Source organism: Myzus persicae, unplaced genomic scaffold (genome assembly GCF_001856785.1).
Source record: "Myzus persicae strain clone G006 unplaced genomic scaffold, MPER_G0061.0, whole genome shotgun sequence".
Taxonomy (NCBI): Eukaryota; Metazoa; Arthropoda; class Insecta; order Hemiptera; family Aphididae; genus Myzus; species Myzus persicae.
Window position 1 is genome coordinate 238,430 of NW_019103479.1, and position 26,451 is coordinate 264,880.

Here is a 26,451-nt window from a genome sequence, read left to right on the forward strand (position 1 = left end):
AGTGTTTGTACTTTGTAGTACATTATAATAATAATTATTGTATGTTATAAATAATAGTTTACTGGGTTCGATAAGTCAATAAACAATTTCTTCTAGTGGTTATTATTGCTTTATACCTGTATATACAAACAATACGGTTATAATATAATAGTATGATTAATTCACTGCACTGCACAGTGTCATAAATGCATAAAAAATATACTAACGACTGATCATTGAGATCTGTACCTCATAGGATATTAAACCGGACAATTAAAAATAAAACGATAAACAAATTAAGATGAAAATGTGAGGTTGGCATCGAAGTGGTGGTGTATTACACTACGTAGATCTGATATCCTTCGCCGGGCCCAATAATAGTGGAAAACAATTCAAACTAGGTCACAATAGCGACCGAGTCTCGTCCGCCGCTGATGCCTCAAGCTGGTGTTATAGATACGTACGCCATATAACTACGCTATTGGGTTACATGTATTCAATTGGAAATATAAATATATGATAAACATACATAATGATATCATACGCAGACACATTGGACATTAAGTATAGCATTTATGCGATAGTGGCCAACACTTTTCCACAAATATTACGTATGTCCATCCAATTAGACGGCGTCTAAATAAACAGATACCTCCATATAACGGGGCGAAAGTGGTCGTGTCCGTCGATTTCTTTTGACAAATTACACGGGCAATTTTGTTTTGATTACCAATTTTCATTACTATATTACGTCCTGTTATTATAATTGATATTAATACCGTTTTATTACCGGCGGGGATGAACCGTTTGGCCAATTAATCGCCCCGGGTGACAGTTACGCAGATTGACTGCACACCACGGCTTTGATCGATATACGATATTCTCCGAAAATGATGTTGTTTATCCAATACGGACGTAATTATACATTACGTACCCATCCTAAGGGTGTCCGAAGTAGGGCCGACCACTATATTTTTATAGTATATAAATTTCGGATCGATCGTCACTAGTATTATTGTAATCTGTCAGTTCGATCAGTGATCTTCAAACAATTTACGAGTATATTATCATACATCAAATAAACTTATCCACACAATGGCGGCCAAAGTAAGTATTATATTATAATTACATTATGTTTCTATAGCAATGCGGTTTCTAGTGTAGACTTGTGCAGTTCAGCAAAGTTAAATTCAACTTTTTTTTTTAAGAAATAAATATTTAAAAATGGCGTGTGGGACGGTAGAATGCTTTAGTGCTCGTGTATTGTACCACTTCGTGGCAATCCGCAATAATAAAAAACAAATTATGGTTTAACTAGGTAACTTCTGACGAAATGAACAAATAGCTCTAATTTATCGTCTTACTGAAATGGATAGGTACCTATTTTGGCACATCAATATTTATAAATGTATTTCGTGACTTGTTTTAATTTAATTTTTTTTTTTTGGGGAACATCTACAGAAAAATATATTTAAGTAAATGATTTTATAGTAGGTACCTATTCAACATAGTATTATTTTAAATTAAATATTAATGGTAGAATTGTTAGGTAATAAAACAATATTAAAGTAACGTCTAACGCACTATCTTTATGGTGTATAACTAATGTTTTTTTTCAATTTTTTTTTTATTAATCACTTTTAATTATAATTTTTAAGGAAATGTCAAACCATTAAAATCAAAATTATCAGAGTGGAGATCATTTCAATAAAATGTACATCATTTTTCTGATATTATATTATATTATGTAAAAAAAAAAATATATTACGAGGTCTTGAAAGTCTTGGCATGTTATACCTGCAATAAAATCGAGATTTTCCCTGCATACAGAAAATGATTAAATTAACAGTACATAAATAACACAATATTTGCCATACGTTTAAATTATTAATAAATACTAAATTGCAATAAAGATAATCTTTAATTTTAATTTTGAAAAGTGGTTTTTCATGAACTTTTATCAAAAATATCTAAACGTAATTAAATTATATAATACTTAAATTATCTACTTGGTAAAATCGTCGAATTTAAAATTATAAAACTGTGCATCAAATAATTTTGATTTAAAATCATAGAAATATTAATAATCGAAAAATACTAAATATAGTACACTTTGATACATACATGTATAATTCAATACTATCCATTAACTCGTATGTCAAATTTTAAGAATCATTTGAATAGATAGTTTTTTTTGTAGGCTTCAAAATAGTTATTATTATAATCACAATACAATTAATATAAAACTCTTATATAGTTAATATTATAACGGTGCCAAGATCAAATAATCAATGCTTTAAATCCAGTTTTTTTTTCAATTTTCATTAAAATACAATATTATTACAAAGTTAAAATAAACATGTTAAGGGCACGCCTTATTTTTTTTTATTAACAATGAAATATATTTTAAAGTAGACATAATATTATGTTTTAAGTAGGTATTTAATATACGTGACCGAATGATAAACCCTTCAGTTAGAGGACAATATTTGTCACAAACAAAAAAAATCTGTAACAAGGCCAAAACGATAATTATTATCGATTTCAGGTTTAAATTTTACTTTCACAATAACCGTACATATTATATTAGAGTTAACATTTAAATTTATAAAACAAATTACTTCATAGCAACAATTTTCAGATACTAGATTTTCTATGTTGATAAAATGCAATCATGTGCACAAACTATGAGTAGTGGTATTTTTAAATGAAAACCGCTTAGACATTTTTTCTCACTGTCCATGCATAAACACATAAACTGATAACACTAATAACTTATGAAAATAATTGCATTTAGCTTTAGTAGTTATGCGTATATAAAATAGTCGCTCATAAAAAAATTGCAACAGGTTGAAAACTAGTGGTGTTAACTAACCGGTTGGTATAGTGAGTATAATATACTGATATGTGGATACGTCACTTATTTTACTCAAACTTAAATATTATTCGATATCATGTTGAATTAGTCTATGCTGAAAATGTGATGGATTAACAATTTCATATCATAAAACGAGTTTATTGTGAACGGCTAATGATGATAATAGTGATTTTATTTCAGCGCAAGTATTTTAAAAAAATGGCTCAACCCTCGATACAATAATATTATGTTTTACTTAAATAATTAAGAAAAAAAAACACTTCAAGTCTACTCGATCATTCTTAATTATTATTATCATTTTGTTCATTTATCTGTGATATTTTTATGTTTGTAAATGTACAGTGTTGTATAATAATGCTCATAGTAGATGAAGTCAAAGTAGGTAGGCAATAGGTATAGTATCCTATATACATATCACATTGGTAGTCGGCTTTTTTCTTTTCATTTCATGCCGACTGTAACATACAGACGTCGGCACCGAACCGGTTTTCATGTACCACTGATATACATCTGTCAAAGTGTGTTGGTGTGCGCTTTCGTTTTTATCATTACGTTTTGCCTTAATAAGGTGGCTAATATTATGTTCTAACGATATTATATATCTATCAATGCAATAAAATATTGTAAATACATGGAAATTAAAAACTATGCAATTTCTTAAAACTCTGCTTATAAATTTAAGTTTTTAAATTTGTGTTGCACTTAATAATAATTATCAGTCTTAGTGCTGATTTAAATTTACCTTTTTTTGTTTGGTTGAATTAAATTAAATAATATATTAATGGCTAGTGTATTTATATGGGAATGAGAATTTCCAGCACAAATTTTTTTTTACGTAATTTGTTATAAATATAAGCCATTTAAAATTTAATCAGTACTTAGTATACTGTTATTGAGTTATATACTCGTATCATATGTGTTTTAGTTTAAAATAATATCAAATACAGCAAAACCACTGCTAGTTTATATTTCTTTCACTGGTACGTTCTTAGATCAATTTAACATTGCATAACTCTAATGTATCACTATAGTGATTAATTACATCTAAAAAATGCTATGTTATCTAACCATGGTTTATGAAAATACATAGGTAATGTATTGGTGTGACACAAAATTGCATTAAACACGAAATATATTATATATATGTATTTTATCTATGACCTATGTGGTTACTGTTAAAATTGTTTAAAATATTGACTATAAAGAGAAAATGAAATATGATGAATATGAAGATATGATGTTTAAACAAAATTAACACTTTACATTGTGGTAGTTAATATTTTATTTTCTACTTAAATGTTTTTAAATATATAGCCAATACATACAATTTTTTTTTTGGAAAAAAAATTTGTAGGCCTTAAAATTATAGAGAGTATAACACTTGCATTATAGTGGACACGAATAATAATTTTTAAATCTTAAAAGATAGACATTTATTTTATTTTTAATGTTTACAGGTCTTAATCATTGCCTGTTTGGCCGTTCAAGCCAACATCATTGCTGGATTAGATTGCTCACCTTCATATTCGTCCGGATATGAACAGAAGGAATATTCTCCACCATCGCATTCATCTTCTTCATACTCAGCTCCGTCATATGGCCCCAAGCCTCAGTCATATTCTGCTCCACAAGCATACTCTTCTCCTTCTTCATACTCAGCTCCATCATATTCTTCTCCAGCATATGGTAAATCACAAGCTTACTCTTCTCCCTCTTCATACTCAGCACCATCACACTCTGCTCCATCATACTCAGCACAATCACACTCTGCTCCATCATACTCTGCCCCAGCCTACAAGCCAGCTTACTCTGCGCCAGCATACACTGCACCCGCACACTCTGCACCAGCTTACTCTGCACCAGCCTACGCAGCACCAGCATATTCTGCCCCAGCCTACAAGCCAGCTTACTCCGCACCATCATACTCTGCACCAGCTTACTCTGCACCCGCACACTCTGCCCCATCTCACTCTGCTCCAGCCTATGGTAAGCAATCATCTTACTCTGCTCCGTCTGCGGCCTATGAACAACCAAAGTACCCTGTATCCCAATACTCAGCTCCTTCATACGAAGCTAAGCCACAATCATATTCAGCTCCCACTCCATCATACAACAAACAACCGTACCAATCCTCATCGGCCTACCCGTCTTACCCAAGCCAAAAAGCTCATGCTGAAGAGTCTTACGCACCAAGACCGTATAAATTTGAATACAGCGTAAATGACGAACATACATATGACATCAAAAGCCAAAAGGAAGAAAGTGACGGACATCAAGTAAAAGGATACTACACTTTGTTGGAAGCTGATGGTTCCCGTAGAACTGTCGAGTACACCGCAGATGAAAATGGATTCAACGCTGACGTGAAAAAAGAAGAAGCTCAAGGTTACAACAAAGCAGCTCCAGCTTACAACAAGGACTCCCAAGCATATAAATCTGCACCAGCTGCTTACAGCGCACCCTCATACAACAAACAAGAATCGTCATATGGTGCACAACCTTCTTATAACGCACCTGCGTACAACAAACAAGAATCGTCATACGGTGCTCCAGCCAAACAATCTCAAGAATACGAAGCACCATCGTACTAATTATTTCACTATTTATCAACTATGATATAAAGTGAAATAATATTACAACTCAACTTCAAATACTAAATTATAAATGTTGCAACTTAACTGTTATGCTCTTTTAAATGTTTAAATAAGAGTACAAAAGATTATTATTTGTATTGCTTTTTGAATAATAATGTGATTTAAAAATCTACCATCATATTTGTATTTTAATAAATATATGTTATTTCTAAAAAATTGACTTTTCTCGTATTTTTTTAAAAATTAAAAACATTAATTTTTATTTAAACAACTAATTTTATCAAACAAAATGTTAATATGATTCATGAATATTCAGTCGAACATATTTATGAAAAAACTTGTTTCTAATATCATTCTTATTGATTAACACTTCCAATTCATTGTATAAATTACAAATTGTAAAGGATTAATTGTGATTAATCCTTAATTAATAGGGCTGATATATACATACAGGGGAATAAAATCTATTCCGTGGAAATTGTATAAATATTTGAACTTTTGTTCGTAAATAATTTTAAAAAAAAATACAGTGTGCTCTTGACATAATATTAAAACAGTTCACGTTGTATGAGATATTATCGGAAATTCTTACAAAGGAAAATTTGCTGACTGTATGTACCGATACCAAGAAAAAAAAAAATGAAATAATGAACGTAAATGGATTTTTTTTACTACTCATCTGGTTGCCCCCGCAAATCTCTTGAGCTATGGCTTTGTTATTCAAATGACAGCGAAAACTGGGTTTGTCTCTCTATATATACGTATATAATAATATGATATTTTTTACACCATCATTTCCCTTTTAGCAAAGCATCTACGATACTTATTGTGTAATTTACACAAAAAAGTTTGATTCAAAATATGTTCTTAGTTTATAAAATAACATAAGAATCAATTAATAATGATAATCAATAACCTACACACTATATTATATTATTGAATCGAATTCAATTTATACCAGTGATATGTAAATAATATTATGAATTATTTATATTATGTAGGACCATAACTTAATTGGGTAGTCATATGGGTGGCATGACTAACCTATATTGAAATTGTTTTTTAATTTTTAGATCTTTTAATAATTAAAATTTCAAGCTTTATTATAAAAATAAAACAGTAAAATGTAAGTTGTAACAAACTTTAGAAATTCAAAAGCAATTACAAAAATCGTCGACATTTTTTTAAACTGGATTCACGTCTGTTATATAATATCGTAGGAGCATAGGTATAGATTAGGTTATACACTTATACGTATTTACTTTGAAATTAATCATTTAAAAGTCGTTGAAAATTGAAGTACCTATCTAGAGTTATTATTTTCTTGGTAACAATAATATTTTGTTAAGACTAATATTATGCCATCAAAATATAAAATATAAATTATTATTTGGTCGCTTTTACTGAAAAAATGGAAAATTTCTCAAGTATCATTATTCCACTAAACTAATGATTGGTGAACATAAATCGTCTACAAGAAAAATTAACACGGTAATAGGCAGAACATGACTAGAAAAAAGTAATTTAAAATCAAAAATAATCCTTACTTTGCTCAAAGTCATAATCATTAATGTGAATAAAAAGCAATAATTAAATTGAAATATGTTTTATTGTTTTTCATCTCATGAGTAGGTACTAGGTACGTCAAACAAGATAAAAATATAATAACTTAAAAGCCAATACATCCCGAATTAATTGTATTATAAACTATAACTTAATAACACCATTTGGTACAAGAAATTGTTAAGCTTTCTATCATTATTCATTATTTCTATTACTATCCATAGATAGTGTTGCATGATTTTGGTAACAGAATACATGTTATCCTTATGTAATAAAATATTACAATAGGTAGGGAGATACCTAACATTTTTTAACATACTTACTGGAATTCTTCTCCAAAATCACTCACGTAGTAACATATTATGACGAATTATGCTACATTTCGAACGTTCACCGTTTGATGACGTTGTACTATAAAACCCAAACAACAAAAACGTGCATGAAAAATCTGTTTGAATATCACCATTAATATCACTGAATAGTGTATACCAATACGCCAATACAGTTTTTCACAATAAATGTGAAATATTACATAAATTATTATTACTAAGTATTTTTGTTTATTATAATGTACAACTACAATTATTTTATACTCGATTTAAGTATTTAATAAACCAATCATTGAACTACAATTTAAAATATAATACTCGTACACTCATGAATTAACAAACTCCCCAGAATGTCCCGATTAACGCTTACTCACTAGGTAGGTATAATATTATATTATTATGTTAATTATATGTTTAGTGTTTACTACCTCATAGTTATTTGAAAACTGGATACTGAACATATAAATTATGCTGCAGTATTTGTGTAACTTATCATTTTACTATGTTCAATTTTAGGTAAAGTGTAATTTTAAATCAATGTAAGATAAATTATCAAAATTTAAAAAATTGTTACAAACGTATATTTAATACAATTAAACTATTTAAGTACCTAGTTCTAGTAGTATAATAATTATGATAATTTGTCATACGAATTTAGTACTTTACTCTATAATATTTGTATGTATTGCAATTGAAAACACAAATTCTTTAATATTCCAATACGTATTCTTAGCTATTATAATATGGTGTTTCTTTTTTCTGATATCCTGATTAATATAAATTAAATTGATTTTAATATGAATAAAAAAATATATTTTGTAATAATGAATTAATATGCATAATAATATCTAGTGTCGTATAATCAGTGTTTTGTATTTTTATTTCAGTAACTTTACTTTATTAGTTATAACTACTAATTGTATATATTTGATCGTTTTTAATAACTGTAAAAGACAAAGGTATGTTAATAACAAAGTGAATTTTGTATTATGGGCAAGAGGTATTGGTTTAGTGTTTTTTTTCTGAAAAACACTTGAAAGGGTAGTAAAAGTGCTCCAAACCGTTCTTATAGCTTCTCTAATATTGAAAAGTGAACACAGATGATGCTTCAAACAGATTATTTTTCTAAATTCTTAGTTTTAAAAATAATAAAATTATGGAAAATATGAAGCTTTTGGTAAGTTTGTTGTCAAATTGTAAAAAAAAAGAATAATCTAGAGAACACTTTTACGGAGACAAAAGTGCTTCATAATCTTTGTGTAGCATATATATCATTGCTTTCAAATTTAAATCATAATAACACCAAAACTGTTGGTGAGATAAATTAAATGATGATGAGTGATTCGAGTCATACGATTTGTGAGTTTAATCCAAACTAGATTATTTAGTTTTATATTTTCATATAAGTACGTTATTATGTATGTATAATTTTAATAAAATATTATAAATAATATCATAATATATTTCATAGTAAATAAAAATATTAATGACAATAGTAAATAATTCTCAATTTTATATTCAATAATTGTAGTTGAAAAACAATCCTCAAATTAGGTAAGTGTGTTCATAAAAACCAACCTACACAAGAATATAGGTATTCAAACAAAAAATGAAATCAACGGAGAAGTTATTGTTTGGTCTTGTTCTATTATTAGAGTAATTACATAGGTACCTATGTAACTTATAAGTACTATACAAAATACAAATTGTGAATTTAAATCTTGAATTTATGGATAAAAATATTAGTTTATTACACAATGAATAGCGTACAGCAGTTTTAATTGAATAAAATGTCAAGTGCATTCAAGTATAAGCTGCAGGGTTTCTTTCTCTAGCACTTTAATTGGATACTGTGGTGAGGTCCAAACTAACGTAGTTATACATTGACTTTTAGAAATATTTATAATATATTCTCATGTTGTATAATATGATACTACCAGTCAATAACCCATTACATTCGCATTAAAACTACATTAATGTTTAACGTCTATACAAGTTGAGAAAAATTACAGATGATTTGCATAAATTATTTTAATTTACTTACTTAAAAACAATAACTAGGCATTGCCGGTATTGGAAATATGAAACTTAAAAGTCATTATTTATATAGTGGTAGTGGTGTGTTATTTTAAATAATTTCTTGAAAGTTTTTAACATCAGTTTGATTTTGAAAATTGAAATACATAAATCGTATAGGTACTATAGTTTATAAATTTGGTGTATAATTCAAAATATTTTGTATGATAATTCAGTAAACAAATTTTCTGATTCTGGAAGTGGATGGGTCGCAACTGTCAATAGGTAGTAGGACGTGTGTCTGTCTTTTTATCGAAAAGATAAATCATTGCATACGAATAATGATTCTAAACAGAGAAGTGTTCAACCAACATCGTGCCAAATTTATCGTTAGAACTACCCGTGATTATATTCATCAATATTCATATCTTATGTATTTTTCTGATTTGTTCGTGAACCGCGGATAAATTCGAAACAGTTCGTCGCCATGGGCCAAAGTGTCGTATTACCTAATATATATTATATTATATTATACCATTATTAGCACTGTTAAGATATGTCTAATGGACAGTAAAGTTACGTGCTACATTTACTATCGAGAAAAATATCAGAGTGGTGCCGTAGAACATAGCACGCACGTTCCGCTCAGGAGCCAGGACCTACAAGGTATAATAATAATAATAATATGTTTATTAACGCCCATTAAGGTCAGTAAAGTGCACCATAACGACTCTATGGTTAAACAATTTACTCTATAAGCTTAACTTAAGGATAAGTAATATAATACAACTATACGTGTTTCTACACATTATATTTAATAATACAATCTAGTTAACTTTTATTTTTACTGAAAAATTAACTGTTGCCTACTGTATATTACATTATAACTACATAATATATTACCTATTAAATATTCAAAATTTAAGAGTACATTCTGAAGCTTAGAATCGTTACCCAAATCGAAGTCGAAATCATCAAGGCTATTACAAACCCAAAACATATAACATATAGATCCTTTAAATTTATATATTATGTTTATATGAGTGAAATGACTCATAAAAGTTATTCTTGAGCCCGATGAAAAAGAGTGATAATTAACCAACCTATTTACCTACACCACATAGAATTTCAGGGCATAAACATTCCAATTTTAAATTTCAAAATAACAGATTCGTAATTTAAGAACACAGATGTGTGATTATGAAATCATCTAACCAAGTTTGAATACATTTTTATACCTAATTGTTATCATTAGCATTTGTAAAGACTTATTTAATTATCTTCTAAAAATATTGAAAAACTCTAATTCAAGATGCAATCATAAATTCCTATTGTTACTCGTGTATTTTTTTTAAATTAACATTTTAACACATCTCAAATTCATCTAATTGCCAATTAAAAATTGAGGAAGAACCTTGGTGCGCTTACAAAATATAAGTCTTGCTTATTTTTTAATTTTGCATTAAGCAAAGAATGAATTAGTTTTATCGATAAATATACGAATAGTGACGTGGATAATTTCTATTTTTTTCAAAACAAATTGCGTTTATTGACAGACTTTTATTTTATAGATTTTTTCCATTTTTTTTTATTAATTTTAAAACAACAACCAAGAATGTTCGTGCAGTTTTTTCACACTGAATACTTTTGAGTATGGAGCATCGTCCGCATCGTGCAAAAATGAGTAAATTCTTGGATAATAGAAACACAATGAACATTTTTTTTTTATTAAATTTGATCGTTTTGCAATGAGAATGAATATAAAATAATCTGAACTCGGCGAGCTTGGTATCATTATACATAATATCACCTATATATGTACCTACGTAATGTACGAATGTTGGCGGCGTTGTCATTAAATTGACTTATTCAAAAAAAATGCCCACGGCACGTTGTTGAGGTACGAAATGAAATCTGGTGACTCGAGGCGGTCGGCTGCGGGCGATTAAGGAAAACGAGAGTAAAGGAGGTATTCATACCTTGTACCTATATACCTAATAATATAATGTTATACTATACCGTTGTACTCTTGACGTCATCGTCGGTGCCCCAAAGCTCTCCGACTATGCGGTTCCCATAACCCATAACGGTCTTGACCCGATTCGGCGACAATGATAACCGAGCTGACATTTGCTTCGTCAAAAGTCGCCCGCCGCATACAATATCGCTCGCCGCTCGCGTATTCTTTACAATATCATGTTTTTGTCACAGAATAATAACAATAATAATAATAATAATAATAATTGCATTAACCATATTCGATAATACACTACCGAGATGTTGGGTACATATTATTTTTTCACACGCTCACTACGCTCGAACACGTCATCGGCTTTGCTATTATTACTATTATATTATATATATTATTATTATGTTACCTATAATATTATATAGGCACACACTACGCCTAGCTATAACATGTCGTATAGGTATAATGTTATCGTTGTTATGTATTATTTACAATCGTTATTGCGGCCCGGACGTCGTACCGTCCCCTCTGGCCGGCAGCCCCGAGGGCTGTGGCTGCGGTCTGCTCCGACACTGGCGGCGGCGGCGTTGCACATAATATTATGTGAACCCATAATATGACGTGTGTATATCGCGCAGAGGTACCCCCACGCCGCGCCCGATCCGAAACGTGAGGTCCCCAACTTTAAACCTATATAAACCGAAAACCGCGTGGCCGACGTAATATTGTCCCATCTGACGAAGTGCTGTGAACTGGTCCGAACACGAGAAACAGAACATACCATGGCGTTCACTGTGAGTATAATAATATTATAGCGACACCGTCTTATTATAATACATTATTAACATTAAAATATCATAAACTTTCCGGCGTCTACGTAGAAGGCGTCTTTATATATATATAATATATTAGGTATATTGATTATTCGCCGGGTTGTCATTACGAATAAACATATTGAAAAAAAAAAAATTGTTAAAAATATATTCGACCGGTTAACGACAATTTTGGCAGCACATTTGAATTCGAATTCGATCAAACTCATTTCCTATAACGCAATGTTCTCGTTTTTATATCGATAGCTGATATCCAAATGAGTTCGATCTAAAAAACGTATCGTGTTGACTCATTAAAAAATGTGTTAACAGCGTCTTGTACGAGTTTTTCCAAGCTTATTTCAAAACATAACATAGTCAACATTGTATTTTTATTACTGAACGATTACAAATGATAGCGGTTTCCGTCATGATGTTGTTTCTATAATTACGTACACGTGTGTTATACCGTTGTACTCTAAAATTATTTACGCGTAATTCGGTTTATTTTGCATTTTTCATTTAATATTTTATTTTTCAAATACTAAACGTTCCATACCATCATAACTCAACCGTAACACGTTGAATTAGAGTTTGTATATTTTGTAAACAGAAAAATCAATTTAAAACGAAAAAACGAGATTTAAAAAAAAATCTATTAGTTTATTTTTCAAGTCAAGCCATATTGTTATGAATATTATCCTTTCCGAGAAAAAATTATAGATGCGGTCAAATTATAATGTACATAATTGCAAAATCAAGTGGCTTTTAACATAATAATCATCATACCTAGTATAATATGTAATTTATTCTGTACACAAATATAGAATATTTTTGTTGCTTTTATATTTCATTCGATTTAAATTATTCAGTCGTGATTATAAGCACAAGTGTTGAATTAATTATTTTTATTTACTTAATACATTATGTATGCCGATTAGATACAATGGACCTAGTTCCTATGTGTCATAACCCATAAAGTAGTTTAGAAGTTTATGTTTGAACAAGTAAATTTATGAAAAACCCTTTAGCGAACACACAACATAATATAGAATTATTAACTATAAATGGCATAATTATTTCTTTTAGATTATGGAATCACCCAAGTTTATTAGGGCCTTCTGCTGTTATGCTGTCAAGCAAAGCGTTTTAGTATGAAGCGAAATTAGATTCGGCTATACGTCGATATTTTTGAAAAACGAAGTGGTACTAATCAGCTTTTCAGTGAAATATTATACATAGGTATAGGTATAGTCTGTTATATTTTAAGACCAGATATCATTATATTCTGAAAGTCTTGAAGGTACTATAGTATCTATTATGGCTATAGCTATGGAACTACTTCATACAAAATTGAGCCAAATACTAGGACATTTAAAAAAAATAATTAATAACCCACGTTTGGTATCTTACTAAGCGAATATTGCATTGTGCAAGCGGTCGCATAGAGAAATGATCCAAGTGACACAAATACTCAGTACTCAGTATTACGAGATCTCATACTATATCTGCTTTTGGTTTCCAATAAAGGAATTTTCGCTCTCGATCCACAAATGATCAAACCACATAGACACAGAAAAATTCCAATACCATAGGTTCTATAACATCATATCAACCATTTTAATAACACTCCGTGGTATGAAATATAATTGTATGGAGTCTGTACCTACTTTGATTTATTTCCCAATGAAACAGTGTACCTAACAACGTGAATATGAACTTTAAAAGTTTTGCATTGAACCCTCGTCCAGTAGGTTTGTCTAAAGTTGTCTAAAATGTGAGGTGTTTACAACACTGTATTTAGGTATTTTAAATTAATGTTCAATAGGTAGTTGTATTTATAAAACGTGCGCAAGATTAGACCATGACGACAATGATGGTAATTCATTATTGGTGTTTAAACCTGACTACAATGTGGGCATAGTGCGTACACAATTTAATATGCATGACGGATCCGACCTCAATGATTATTTTTTACGTCTTTTGTCAACACGGTTACTTTTTCTACTGAAAATAGTAAACAACAAATATATTTTTTATAATGTGTTTTTGGTAACCTAAACGAAATTGGTTATTGCACGAAATTGTAGTTTGATTGTCCACAGTCGTCTTTTTTCGAATTACACTTGTATAATATTTCAACATAAAACGTTTTAATTTAACAATAGTGTATATAAAATATATTTATGTACATAAGCTTAAATATTCTTAAATTTAATAGACTATAAGAAATTAAACGTGATAAATTTAAATCACTTATTGTTTTATGATTTGTGTGTTTTAGATTTTTGCAGTCTCGGCATGTTTATTATTGTCCGTCGCCAACGTCACCCCCATTTCCGTACCATCGTACCCATCGCCATCGAGCTCGTCGGCTCCATCATACTCCCCAGCTCCAGCATACTCGCCAGCTCCATCATACAGTTCAGCTCCGTCATACAGCCCCGCTCCAGCCTACAAGCCAGCTCCGTCGTATAGCACAGCTACAGCCTACAAACCAGCCCCAGCATACAAGCCAGCCCCAGCATACAAACCAGCGCCGTCTTACTCCTCACCGTCTTACTCTGCACCATCTTACTCTGCACCATCTTACTCTGCACCATCTTACTCTGCACCGTCATACTCTGCACCGTCATACTCTGCACCATCTTACTCCGCACCGTCTTACTCTGCTCCGTCATACTCAGCACCAGCACCGTACAAATCGCAAGAACCCGAGTACCCAGCCAAGCCATACAGCTTTGACTACTCTGTCAACGACTACCAAACTGGAGATGTCAAAAGCCAAGCCGAATACAGTGACGGCAAGAACGTGAAAGGTTACTACAGCCTAATCGAGGCCGACGGAACCAAAAGGATCGTCGAATACACCGCTGACGAATACGGTTTCAACGCTGTCGTCAAGAAGGAAGGCACCCCATCGTACGCCCCAGCCGCTCCGGCTTACAAGGCCCCAGCGTACCCAGCAGCCCCGGCTTACCCAGCAGCTCCAGCTTACTCTGCGGCCCCAGCTTACCCAGTAGCCCCAGCTTACCCAGCGGCCCCCTCTTACCCTACCCCCGCATACTAACGAGTCCCTCACTATGACTGTTCCCCTATAACTATGTAGACGTCGCCTATAATAAATGGCAAACGATCGAATAATTATAATAATATTAATATATGTACGACTATAATAGTATGGATTTGTACCATCGTTGTTACACGGTTTTGTACAGCACGTAGGTACAACTTTTTTACGAGCTAGTACAAAACAATTATTATTATTATCATTTATTTATTGTATAAGTCTTCCTTATTTTTTTTTATGGTTTTCAAACTATTTATTTGTTACTTCTGTTTTTTCTACTCTAATAAATATTATAGAAAAATAAACTGTTTAGCATTTTTTTTTCTCTACTCCAAAATAATGCTGCAGTGAGTTTTTTCTTTTGATACACACGTCATGCAGAGTTATTGACGATTTGCATCGGCTGGTCGTAGAAAAATACCACTTGCAACGGCCGCCTGTTGTGATACACATACATATGCGTGTAATATAATAATGGTAATAATTACATTATAGAGGTGTACCCATCAGCGTAGGCGGTCGGAAAAGAAAACCGAAACAATAAAGTTTACGAAATCTGTCGTCATTGTGTGACAGCCATTTGTTTTAGAAAGGTTACGGTTATGGATAGACGACGGCTCTCTAGACATACTGCGGTAATAGCCTAAAACCACTCCATATATTATGATACGTGTGCACCATATACACGCATATTCGTATATTATTAAACTTACTATGTATACCTATATTGTCTAATTATTGCGTTCGGTTCGAGTAAAAAGAAACAATTACATGTGAATGTTATTATAATGAACGTTCCAAATCGACAGACGTATCATCGCAACTATTGCATTACAATTTACAGCATACACAATATGTCGGTATTAATCTGAGGCCAGCAACGACGTATTGATGTGATGATGACTATAATAATAATATGTAGATCTGTTAATTAAATATTAACATAATATTTATAAGTTTGTATATAGTATGTGTGAATGGCTGTGATTCTGGTCGATTGAACAGAATAGATATCCACGCAGTGATGTTGGATTTTAACGATAGAGACAAAACTAAATGTAAATTAAAACAATTTTACGTAATAAAAATAGGTTAATAAACGCATATATAACATTCATAAACGTAAGCATAAATCAATACATATACAGGTATAGAAGATCACGCCGGAGCAATATTTAAGCGAGCTCCGCCGCGCAATATTCTTACGCAAAATGAACAAAAATGCATACATGTAAACACACCCAACTCAGTAGGTTGAAGTGCCGTCGACCTAAGGTGCAACTTTTATATTTTCTTATTCCAAATGCATAATTGATGAGATCCCGTTAAAATGTATCTGTACTAATAATTATGTAATTATTTATAAAGATGGACAGCTTGGATAAATGTTTAGTAATCTTGGAAATGTATATTATGGCTCCATACGACCGTAGAGAATAATATTATTATGTATCATTAAAAATATTCAATCCACTTTTTAAAGTATGTTGTATAATACGTTCTATATACATCGAGCAATTATTGTTAAGAAATAAAGCATACCTATCGCTGCTATACATTTTATATTTTAAATGAGTACCTGTACTATAATATTATCGTTCGTTTTACAAATAATAATTATCACACTATTTTTCCATCGCATAGAGTTATAATTAATTAATATCAGAATACGACAGAGTGTAACAAAAACAACCGACAGATATGGTAAGCAACTATATAGCCACGTAGGTACGAAATAAATATAATTCTCTATGTATATTTTATTAGAAAAATGTTGATATTAATAACGAAAAAAGTTAGTACTCGGATAGTCAATTACACTGGTCAGTTATTCCTGTTACGCTGTTACCCTGTTGTAATTCTTAGATTTTATTAAACATATAGATTCTTGACGGACGTATTTAGAGATGGACACAAACAAAGGAGTTAATGTTTACATGCAAATTATAAATATTTACATTTTACAATACTATAAAATATAAAGTATTATTCTGAAATACGAATTTTATATCAGAAAAAATATATTATTTTTACGTTAAAATATTACATTATTATGTAAAGAAACTAAAAAGTCATTTAATTACGTGAACCGTTATCCATTGGAATAAGTAGGTACGAAAGTGTATGTTTACCGGTCGTGTTCGAATATGTATAATGTGCTATATAAGTAAATTGATTAATTGACGATAGGCTATTTGCATTTATAATGTTTTTATTTTAGTTTAGCTTTTTAAATCCCTTTTTAAAGTAGAAGAAATATCAATATTACATTTAGATTATATGGAATATTTGTGAGTCTTGTACATTAAATTTTATCATACAATAGATTATTAATGGATATTGGATGTTAATCTCTCAAAAGCGGTACGACTGACGAGGAAATTTGTCTAGGCATTTTATACCTATTCCTTTGCAACGCTGCGTTACTTAACTCAAACGACAAAGGGTTCAAAGGTTTCGGTGTTCAAAGTTCCAGGAAACCTGTACAAACATAGAGACTTATTTATGAGTTTTATTTTGTTGTTCGTATAGTTTTGTACGGCTCATTTAGTTTTCATTTTCAGATATCGTAGTATTTATTAGGTAGGTATAATATAACTATTTGCATTGATGTACCTAGTATAGAATGTATCCTATTTAATAGATTGAAATGAAAATAATATGAAATAAAATAGAATTTGTATGAATATTTCGGTAAAATAATAAACAATGGAAACATAATATGATAACTATTTATATACTTAAACTGTTACTTCATGTTTTCACTGCACTTAAATAACATTATACCTCTCTCGACTTGCGAATAGTCTTGTTATACGCCACTCCAATGAATAACTCGCTAACTTAATGTTATTTACCTGTATGTGCGGTACATTTTAATTTTATATAATTCTCTCATGGATTATTTCATGAAATAATAATAAAATAATACTTATAATATGTTATAACATAAACATTGACCAACTTGTTTGTAATATTCATATTAATTAGTGTGCGTGTTAATCGCGTTAATGTGGCAAAATTAATAATATCAGCCATCGGTGTTATTACCTATATATCAATTGCATCGCATAATATATAATAATTACAGATTGTGCATTCACATTTTGTAATGTATTTACAATTTAAATGCATATTTTATATTATATATTATCCGTCAAATACTACCAGTGTTGAGTACTAGTGATCTTCATTTTTCAACATTTAGGTTTAAACTATTAGCTGTAATATAGGTAATATAACTATAGTATCTTATATCGTTACATAATATTATTTATTATTTTAATTTTCTTGTGATTTATACGTATACGTTCGAGCAAAAAATCGATTGCTGTAAGCAATAATTATTAATTGGTACTAGTTTTACTGCTACAGTACTTTAATGAATTCTGGTTACATACTATCATCACAAATCACGTAGGTAATAGAAAATTAAATTGTAGATGAAGCGATAGTCATTTGATACACACGTTCAGACGTTCTATATTAATCTGCATCATCTGCATTGTTTAAAAACAATGTTTTTTTTTTTTTATTAGCTTTAAGTTTTACTATTACAGCTCAACAATTATATATATAAAAAAAAAACATTTTTAAATTTTATTAATGAATAAATAACAAACTATAATGTCATTAAACTTCCACAGAGTAATCAACCTAAAAATTTACTCTCCAGACTTACATAATTTAAACTTATGGAAATGATAAACTATGAAAATTAAGTAACTCGAAAGTGTAACCATTCAAATAAACTTAAACAACTTAATAGAGAAAAAAAGTAAAAATTTTGGTACCTAATGAAAGAAAACATTTGTCGTCAGTAATTGCTAGTTATTATTGATCAACACATAGTTATTAAAATACATTGTTGTTTTTAATTTATTATACAATAGTACGTACAATCAAATAATTAATAGTATATTTAATCTATATGCGGTATAGATTTAAGTTTAAAATGTATTGGAAATTAATCATAATAGGTAGTCCTCCCATCTCTTACACATTATAGGTAAAATAATAAATGTATGTTCAAGATTCACATCTATAATAAGATTCACAAAATTATACTTGACATTATTAAAAAATTATACTGGACAACGAGCGTAAACAATTAATATGATATAACTACCTAAATACAATATATTTATGCAATAACTAATTAATAATACAAGAGTTGAAAAATAACGAACAATTATGTTCAAGCACCTTTACATATTATACCATGCACGAGACGTTAGTAAAATTATAAATTACACTTTTAAAACTTTTTTTTTATTAAATTTCCTGTTGATATACAGTTAGGTACTCGAAGAAATAATTTATAATAAAAAACATAATAAATGTAATATTATTCATATTTTATTTTATTTTACCAGTATAATATGTACTAGAATTGCAGGTTTATGAACAGAGTGGTTTATCGCATCAATTTAAAAAACACTTAAATACATAATATTACATTTTTATAACATATTAATGGAATATTATCATTAATAAATATAAAAAAAATGTATCATACACAAAAAAAGAGTTGATTAAAAAATTATATAACAACTTCTATCGATGTTTAAATAAATATATAAAACATTTTTTGGAACAGTAAAAGTGTTCCAAAAATGTCATGTGCCATATCGCTTAATTGGAAAGGTTTTTTTAGCATAAGGGCGGTAACCATCCGTGTTGAATGTACGAAAAGAAAAATTTAATATATTATATAACCGGTTCTATATATTGTAGTAAAAACATAATGTAATACACAATGTTTAGCAAATAAGAAGATTGGAAGGGATGAAATCACAATAACCATTCAACATAAATACGGAGAATCTAGAGTGAACAGTATCAGTCGTACACAACGCAAATACGTACCTGTCAATAGCACCACACTCAGCTTAGTTCAAAAACCATCAACTACCAAAATACAAAATGGCCGTCAAGGTATGTGTGTTACACTTCGGTTTGAAACTTTTCTTACACAGATCGACCAAAATACATTTAAAAAAATCAATTTTTACAATAATAATAGCAATAACAATTTAACATTATTGTGTTTGTGTTCAACGAGACTGTTGAGTTACTTTTTTATACTTTCGACTGTTAGTAAAATACGTTTTTTATTTTCAGATGATCATTTTCGCCGCCTGCGTGGCCACCGCTCTCGCCCAATACGCCGCACCCGCTTACAAGCCAGCGTACTCAGCGCCCGCTTACTCAGCACCGAAGGCTTACGCCCCGGAACCCGCCTACGCACCCACACCGTACAACTTCGAGTACAGCGTAAACGACCCACACACCTACGATGTCAAGAGCCAACAAGAGTACAGCGACGGTAACGGATACGTCAAGGGATCCTACAGCCTTTTGGAAGCCGACGGTTCCACCCGCACCGTCGAGTACACCGCCGACGACTACAACGGTTTCAACGCCGAAGTCAAGAACTCCGCCCCTGCCTACAAGCCAGCTTACTCTGCACCAGCTTACTCTGCACCAGCCTACTCTGCACCAGCTTACTCTGCACCAGCTTACTCTGCACCAGCTTACGCAGCACCAGCTTACAAGCCAGCACCATACAAGGCGTACTAATTACTCTCCCTTATACCCACCCACACCCATCGACAGTCTCATCGTCGATCTTGACGGTCGTATAGCCGTCATATTATGAATATTCATCATCATTAATCACCGACCAAATATTATGTATAATAATATCATTTCATCGATGTGTTTATTTTGTAAATAAATAGTGAATTAAAAAATTCTGTATATGTATATTTTGCATTCATTTTTTTTATTTCTTAGTACCTTTACAGAAATATTTTTGGATATATTTACCTATAACTTATACAAAAATATTATTTATTATATTATGTATTACCAAACTTTATACATTATGAGTCAACATTGGTTGATCGGACTATATAAAAGCCAAATAGCTGCAAAATGTATTTGAATAATACACAATATGTTATTGTGGTAAAATACAACCAAAGTCAAGACTTCACTGATAACATTAGTAATAACACCATAGGTACTGCTGAGTATGGAAATGAAGATTTATGAGGGTTGTTTAAAAGAAAATGATAATTAATCATAAATTTCTATAAATTTAAAAATAATTGTGAAGGCTCATATTTTATAAATACACTAAAATCATTGTATTTACACAATGTATACTCAACAATAATATAAAGCAATTCATTATTTTTAAAAACATTGTTTTTCATTTATAGCGGTGTTGTTCGATATATGCTTTACCTTGATATTTATTTATTTATTTATTTATTTATTTATTAGAATTAAACAGGCGAGCCCAGTTACAATATACATGTGAACAAAAATGAAAAAATATAGTTTAATAATATTGTTTTTAAAAAATGCTATGAAAAGGTAATATTGTAGTATCGTATTTGAATTCTTTTTTAATTTTCACGTGTATATTAATATAATTTTTTTCCATATTATATTTTTGGCAGCCTGAGTGGAGTGTTGGATTTGTTGGTTTTACAATTAAGTGTATGTTTTTTAATGTATGTACCTATGTTATGTGTAGTAAAAAAAAGAGTAGATGCTTTGATCTTCGACTTTTGAGAGTGGTTTCTGAAAGAAAATTGAATCTAGTTGGTGAATTTGAGATTTCAAAATTGAATCTGAAGTTTTTAGTAATTAGAAAATATCAAAAATAAACCTTCACAATTTTGTTTTAAAACTTCTATATTTTGACAATTATTCTGTCAAATGTATATAAATAGATAAAAAAGAAAACAAATAATTTAAAAATCATAAGATTCGTATAAAAATTTGATGACAATTTCAAGAATTTTAATTAGTTATACATTTTTGAATTTCAATAAAAGAATTAAAGAAATTTAAATAAAGTTAAAAACTTAAAAGTTCAATAAAATTGTAATAAGAATTAAAGCTTCTCGGGTTCGTCAAAAGGATTTATTGTGAGTTTAAATTGTCTAGTTCTCTTAAGACTTTGTACTGCTCTTTCGTTCTGTCTGTGTTGGAGTATGGATTAATTATCTGGGAACCATGCACCATTGATGGTAGTTGCCAATTTTAAAGAGAACCATAGTTTTTGGTTCAAAACCTGTCGTTTAATATGCTCCAAATAGAGTAGAGGGCTTTAGGGGCCAAGCTCTCCAAGAAACTTCTTATATTCTTTTAGAGCTTATTCAGTATTATTATGGCAGGCCTTACTGCTTCAGCCTCCTCTTCCTCCAAAATCTCAAACTCTATTTACGCCTATGATGGAAAAAGTACGGTTACTGCTGTAGTTCTAATGAAAGAGCTAATAGAACGGGGTTAGTAAGTTCTAAACAATTGTGTTTTTTTGGCAATATCTAACAGATACATTTACTTTGCTGTTACAGTGACCTAAGCATAATTTCAATATGAACTACATGATGTAGTATCTTGTATTAAATTTTCAAGCTTTTTGGCCGAGCAGTAATTGATTTATTAATATTAAAATAAAAACTAAATACAAATCAAAAGTGTCAATAGTTGTGCATATTATATTTATAATAATTATATTACATAACACTATTGAACATCTTTAGTTTATGACAATATAGTTGTCATTGTTTATTGAATTGTGTTATAATAGTATTATAGTATCAAAGTATTATTAGTATGCAAATAAATGAAAAATAAAGAACTTAGAAATGGATTTAATAAATTAAAGATATAGTTTTGTAAAAATATGCTGACAAACTGAATGGAATACAACATTTATCATGAACTTGTTATCACTTATGAGTTATTATTGAATACTTATGTATATTTATGAACATTTGAAAGCTTAAAACATTATAAGTTATTATTAAAATTAAATTCGTTTTTAATTATTTTGGTATTTTAATTTATATTTAATCAAAATGTTCAATACTTAAATTAAATTATATTGTTTTAATTTAATTATTTAGAGTTCAGTGATGAAATAATTGATGGATCATTTTTTAGGATTGAATAACAGTTTAGTAACACTTCATAATATAATATAAGTGAACACCCACCATTGCATACACCCAAATTAATGTCTTAACAACACACAAAGAATGTTCTTTCTTTTATTTTTCATTCAAAATATTATAAGCATCGCATAATGTATTAGCACATATTATGGTATGTGATCCTTTGTTTCAAAGGTTTTTTATGAAATCGTTTTCAATAATAAACATAATACACACAGACATAGATAATTATTGTTTCTCTTTATTTGTTTGATCTTAACCCCTAAAGATAAAGTGGTTATAGAATATTATTTAAAATTATTTAAAATATTTATTTTTCATAATCATTTAATACGATTTTCTAATATTATTCCAAAAATGTACGAAAATAAGTTTGTCATAGAATTATGTATGTACGTTTTTGTTTTTGGTCAGTTTTAAAGATTTCCAAGTTTGTAAGTTGTAAGTTTTGTACTATTGAAAGTAAGAAAAATTTGGTAAGGTTACAAATTTTATCAATGTTGTCATAATTACTCATTGAAAATCAGACACGGCTGATTAGAAAGTTACTAAATATTATCATTATTATAAACGAATATATTTTAACTAACCTATTCATCAATATTACGTCCAATCGAATATGAAGTTTTAGTAAATCTATTCAAGACTGCCAAAGGAATACCATATTTGTATGGCATAACATTTAATGTATATGATGTAACATAAAAAATAACAGGTTGGCAAAATGCATAAAGATCGTCACATTTTGATTTAAATACTGCAAACTTGTTTGAGTTAATCCCTGATGTCACCTATGAATCATCCTATGAATCTTATATAGATTCGACGTTTTTAACGTGTCAAATCAGAAATATCAGCAAATGTATCTCATAAATTAATCAGCTATTAATATTTACGAATTACATATTCAAATTCTATACACGTGTTTGTATTGCAACACATGCATAACATACCTCTATGGTAAATAGTATACGTGCACTGCTGTGTTTCAATTACACCATTTATTTTATAATAAATCGAGTAGGTAAAATGTTATAATAATTATAATTTATCAAATACTGATTTTAAATATCTACACCGATAAAGTACATTTTTCTGATTACAAATGACACGTAGACTTAGGATACAAAAGTGTCTGTTCTGATATATAGACGGTATGCTAACGTAAAAGATCGACGAAACCTAAGCACCTAATTCGTAAAATACTACTTAAAATATTGGCTCAAGTCTAGGGCGCCGTCATCGTGGAGAAAAACAACCTCTCGTACGCCGCTGCTGCTAAACCAGTGTTGAAGCGGCGTTCACGGCCGAGCTCGTTTTTACACCTACTCGTATCGCGTGATTGATGATCATTGAATTTGTTTATAAAAATCACTAATGAATTAAAAAGTGAAAAGGTTGTTCTTGAATTTAACGAATGTTATAGTCACATAATATATACCAATCGGAACGATTATCTACGATTTGTGAATACTACCTAACATTGTATGGTGACATTAAAAAATATGATTGAAATTGATTAAAATTTTTATTTTTTTTTAAAAGCGGACTGCAAGTTATGCCATAAATAAATAATAAACAGTGTATGCAATGCCAAACGATCGGTTGCGAACCAAACGCGTCCGTTAGTACAATAAAAAGCCCGTTTCAAATATTATACTCAAGCGTTTTAGTTTACATTATTTACGATCATTATTCGTTCCACTCCGACGATGGGGCGTATCAATTAGTTTATTTTAAACAAATCGTGAATGTGAACAAATTAATTTTTTTAACGAACTTGAGCCATATTTACACTATTTAAATTAAATGTGTTAAAAAAATGTAAACTGCACGGGCGTCTCCGCCTCAACCGGTTCTTATTTGACGTGATACGGTAACTGCCCAAGAATACATTGTTCACCATGTACCGCTGGAAGGGATGCAGCGACAAATTTTTAGCTTAAATACCATGTCTCAGGTCTCCATAATCACCAGTTCATTTCTGTACAGTCATAGAATACTTTGACCAAACAAAAAACAAACTAAAATGGCCGCTAAGGTGAGTTCAGATTATTGTAACTTAAAATATTGTAACATTTGCTTTTTTAAATGAAACAATTTTAAATTTTGAACCATTATGGTGATAGCAAAAATGTAATTTTGTTTTTTATTTTTATTTCACAGTTCATCATCCTCGCCGCTTGCGTGGCTACTGCCCTCGCCCAATACTCTGCCCCAGCCTACAAGCCCGCTTACTCAGCGCCAGCTTACTCAGCACCAAAGGCTTACGCCCCAGAACCCGCCTACGCCCCAGCCCCATACAGCTTCGAATACAGCGTAAACGACCCACACACCTACGATGTCAAGAGCCAATCCGAATACGCTGACGGCAACGGTTACGTCAAGGGATCCTACAGCCTCTTGGAAGCCGATGGTTCCACCCGTACCGTCGAATACACCGCTGACGACTACAACGGATTCAACGCCGTCGTCAAGAACTCCGCCCCAGCTGCCTACAAGCCAGCTTACTCTGCACCAGCATACTCTGCACCAGCCTACGCTGCACCAGCATACTCTGCACCAGCCTACGCCGCACCAGCTTACTCTGCACCAGCTTACTCTGCACCAGCCTACTCTGCACCGGCCTACAAGCCAGCATACAAACCAGCATACTAATAACTTATTTTGTCATGTGAACCAACTCTTCTTTTCCTCTTTATTTCATGTCACTGACATGAAGTATTCATTATTCACCAACTATTTATATCATCGTTGTATTTATTTTGTAAATAAATAGTGAATCAAATTGAATCAAGCATTTGTTATTTTTTTATGGTTTTATACACAGTTTCAAGTATAGTTTATGTGAATATATGCATATAATATGCATCCGAATACCTATATTCGACGCAGCTTAAATAGCAATAGATTAAATCTATTTATTTATTTTTACACATATTTTAGAGTGGAATAATGTGGGGACTGAAAAAATGGCCTAAAATAATTGGCTGTTTATAGAGAACATCTTAATAACTATTTATTGAAGTTATTATTTACTAGTTCTAGGTAATTTTAAAATTATTTAAGTATGAAGTTTTATGTTTAAAATTTTTTCTTTGGACAAGTTTGATAACGATTCAAATTGTTTACTTTAATTGTTTGGTCTTTATATTTACTATGCATATTTATGTTAATTATTTACCTGTAGTGGCTTTTTACATTTTTTAAATACTTACCTGCCTCTTATTAGATTAGCCTATTCACTTAAGGTATTTTTCGT

At 30.4% G+C, this 26,451-nt stretch overlaps 1 protein-coding gene across 1 annotated transcript; it reads left to right on the top strand.

The window, feature by feature from the left end:
* Positions 1-966: 966 nt before the first annotated feature.
* LOC111034578 (adhesive plaque matrix protein-like) lies at positions 967-25,944 on the top strand. The gene is made up of 7 exons (XM_022315861.1): positions 967-1,086; positions 4,315-5,445; positions 12,027-12,122; positions 14,425-15,207; positions 20,107-20,148; positions 20,335-20,762; positions 25,397-25,944. The coding sequence occupies exons 1-7, from the start codon at positions 1,075-1,077 to the stop codon at positions 25,845-25,847; spliced, it is 2,943 nt and encodes a 980-aa protein (XP_022171553.1). The 5' UTR covers positions 967-1,074; the 3' UTR covers positions 25,848-25,944.
* Positions 25,945-26,451: the final 507 nt, after the last annotated feature.

Excerpts from the sequence above, each read along its gene's own strand:
- LOC111034578 (XM_022315861.1), top strand. Across the intron at positions 15,208-20,106 it reads CTTACCCTACCCCCGCATAC|TTCAAAAACCATCAACTACC; the intron begins TAACGAGTCCCT and ends CACTCAGCTTAG. Across the intron at positions 20,149-20,334 it reads AATACAAAATGGCCGTCAAG|ATGATCATTTTCGCCGCCTG; the intron begins GTATGTGTGTTA and ends TTTTATTTTCAG.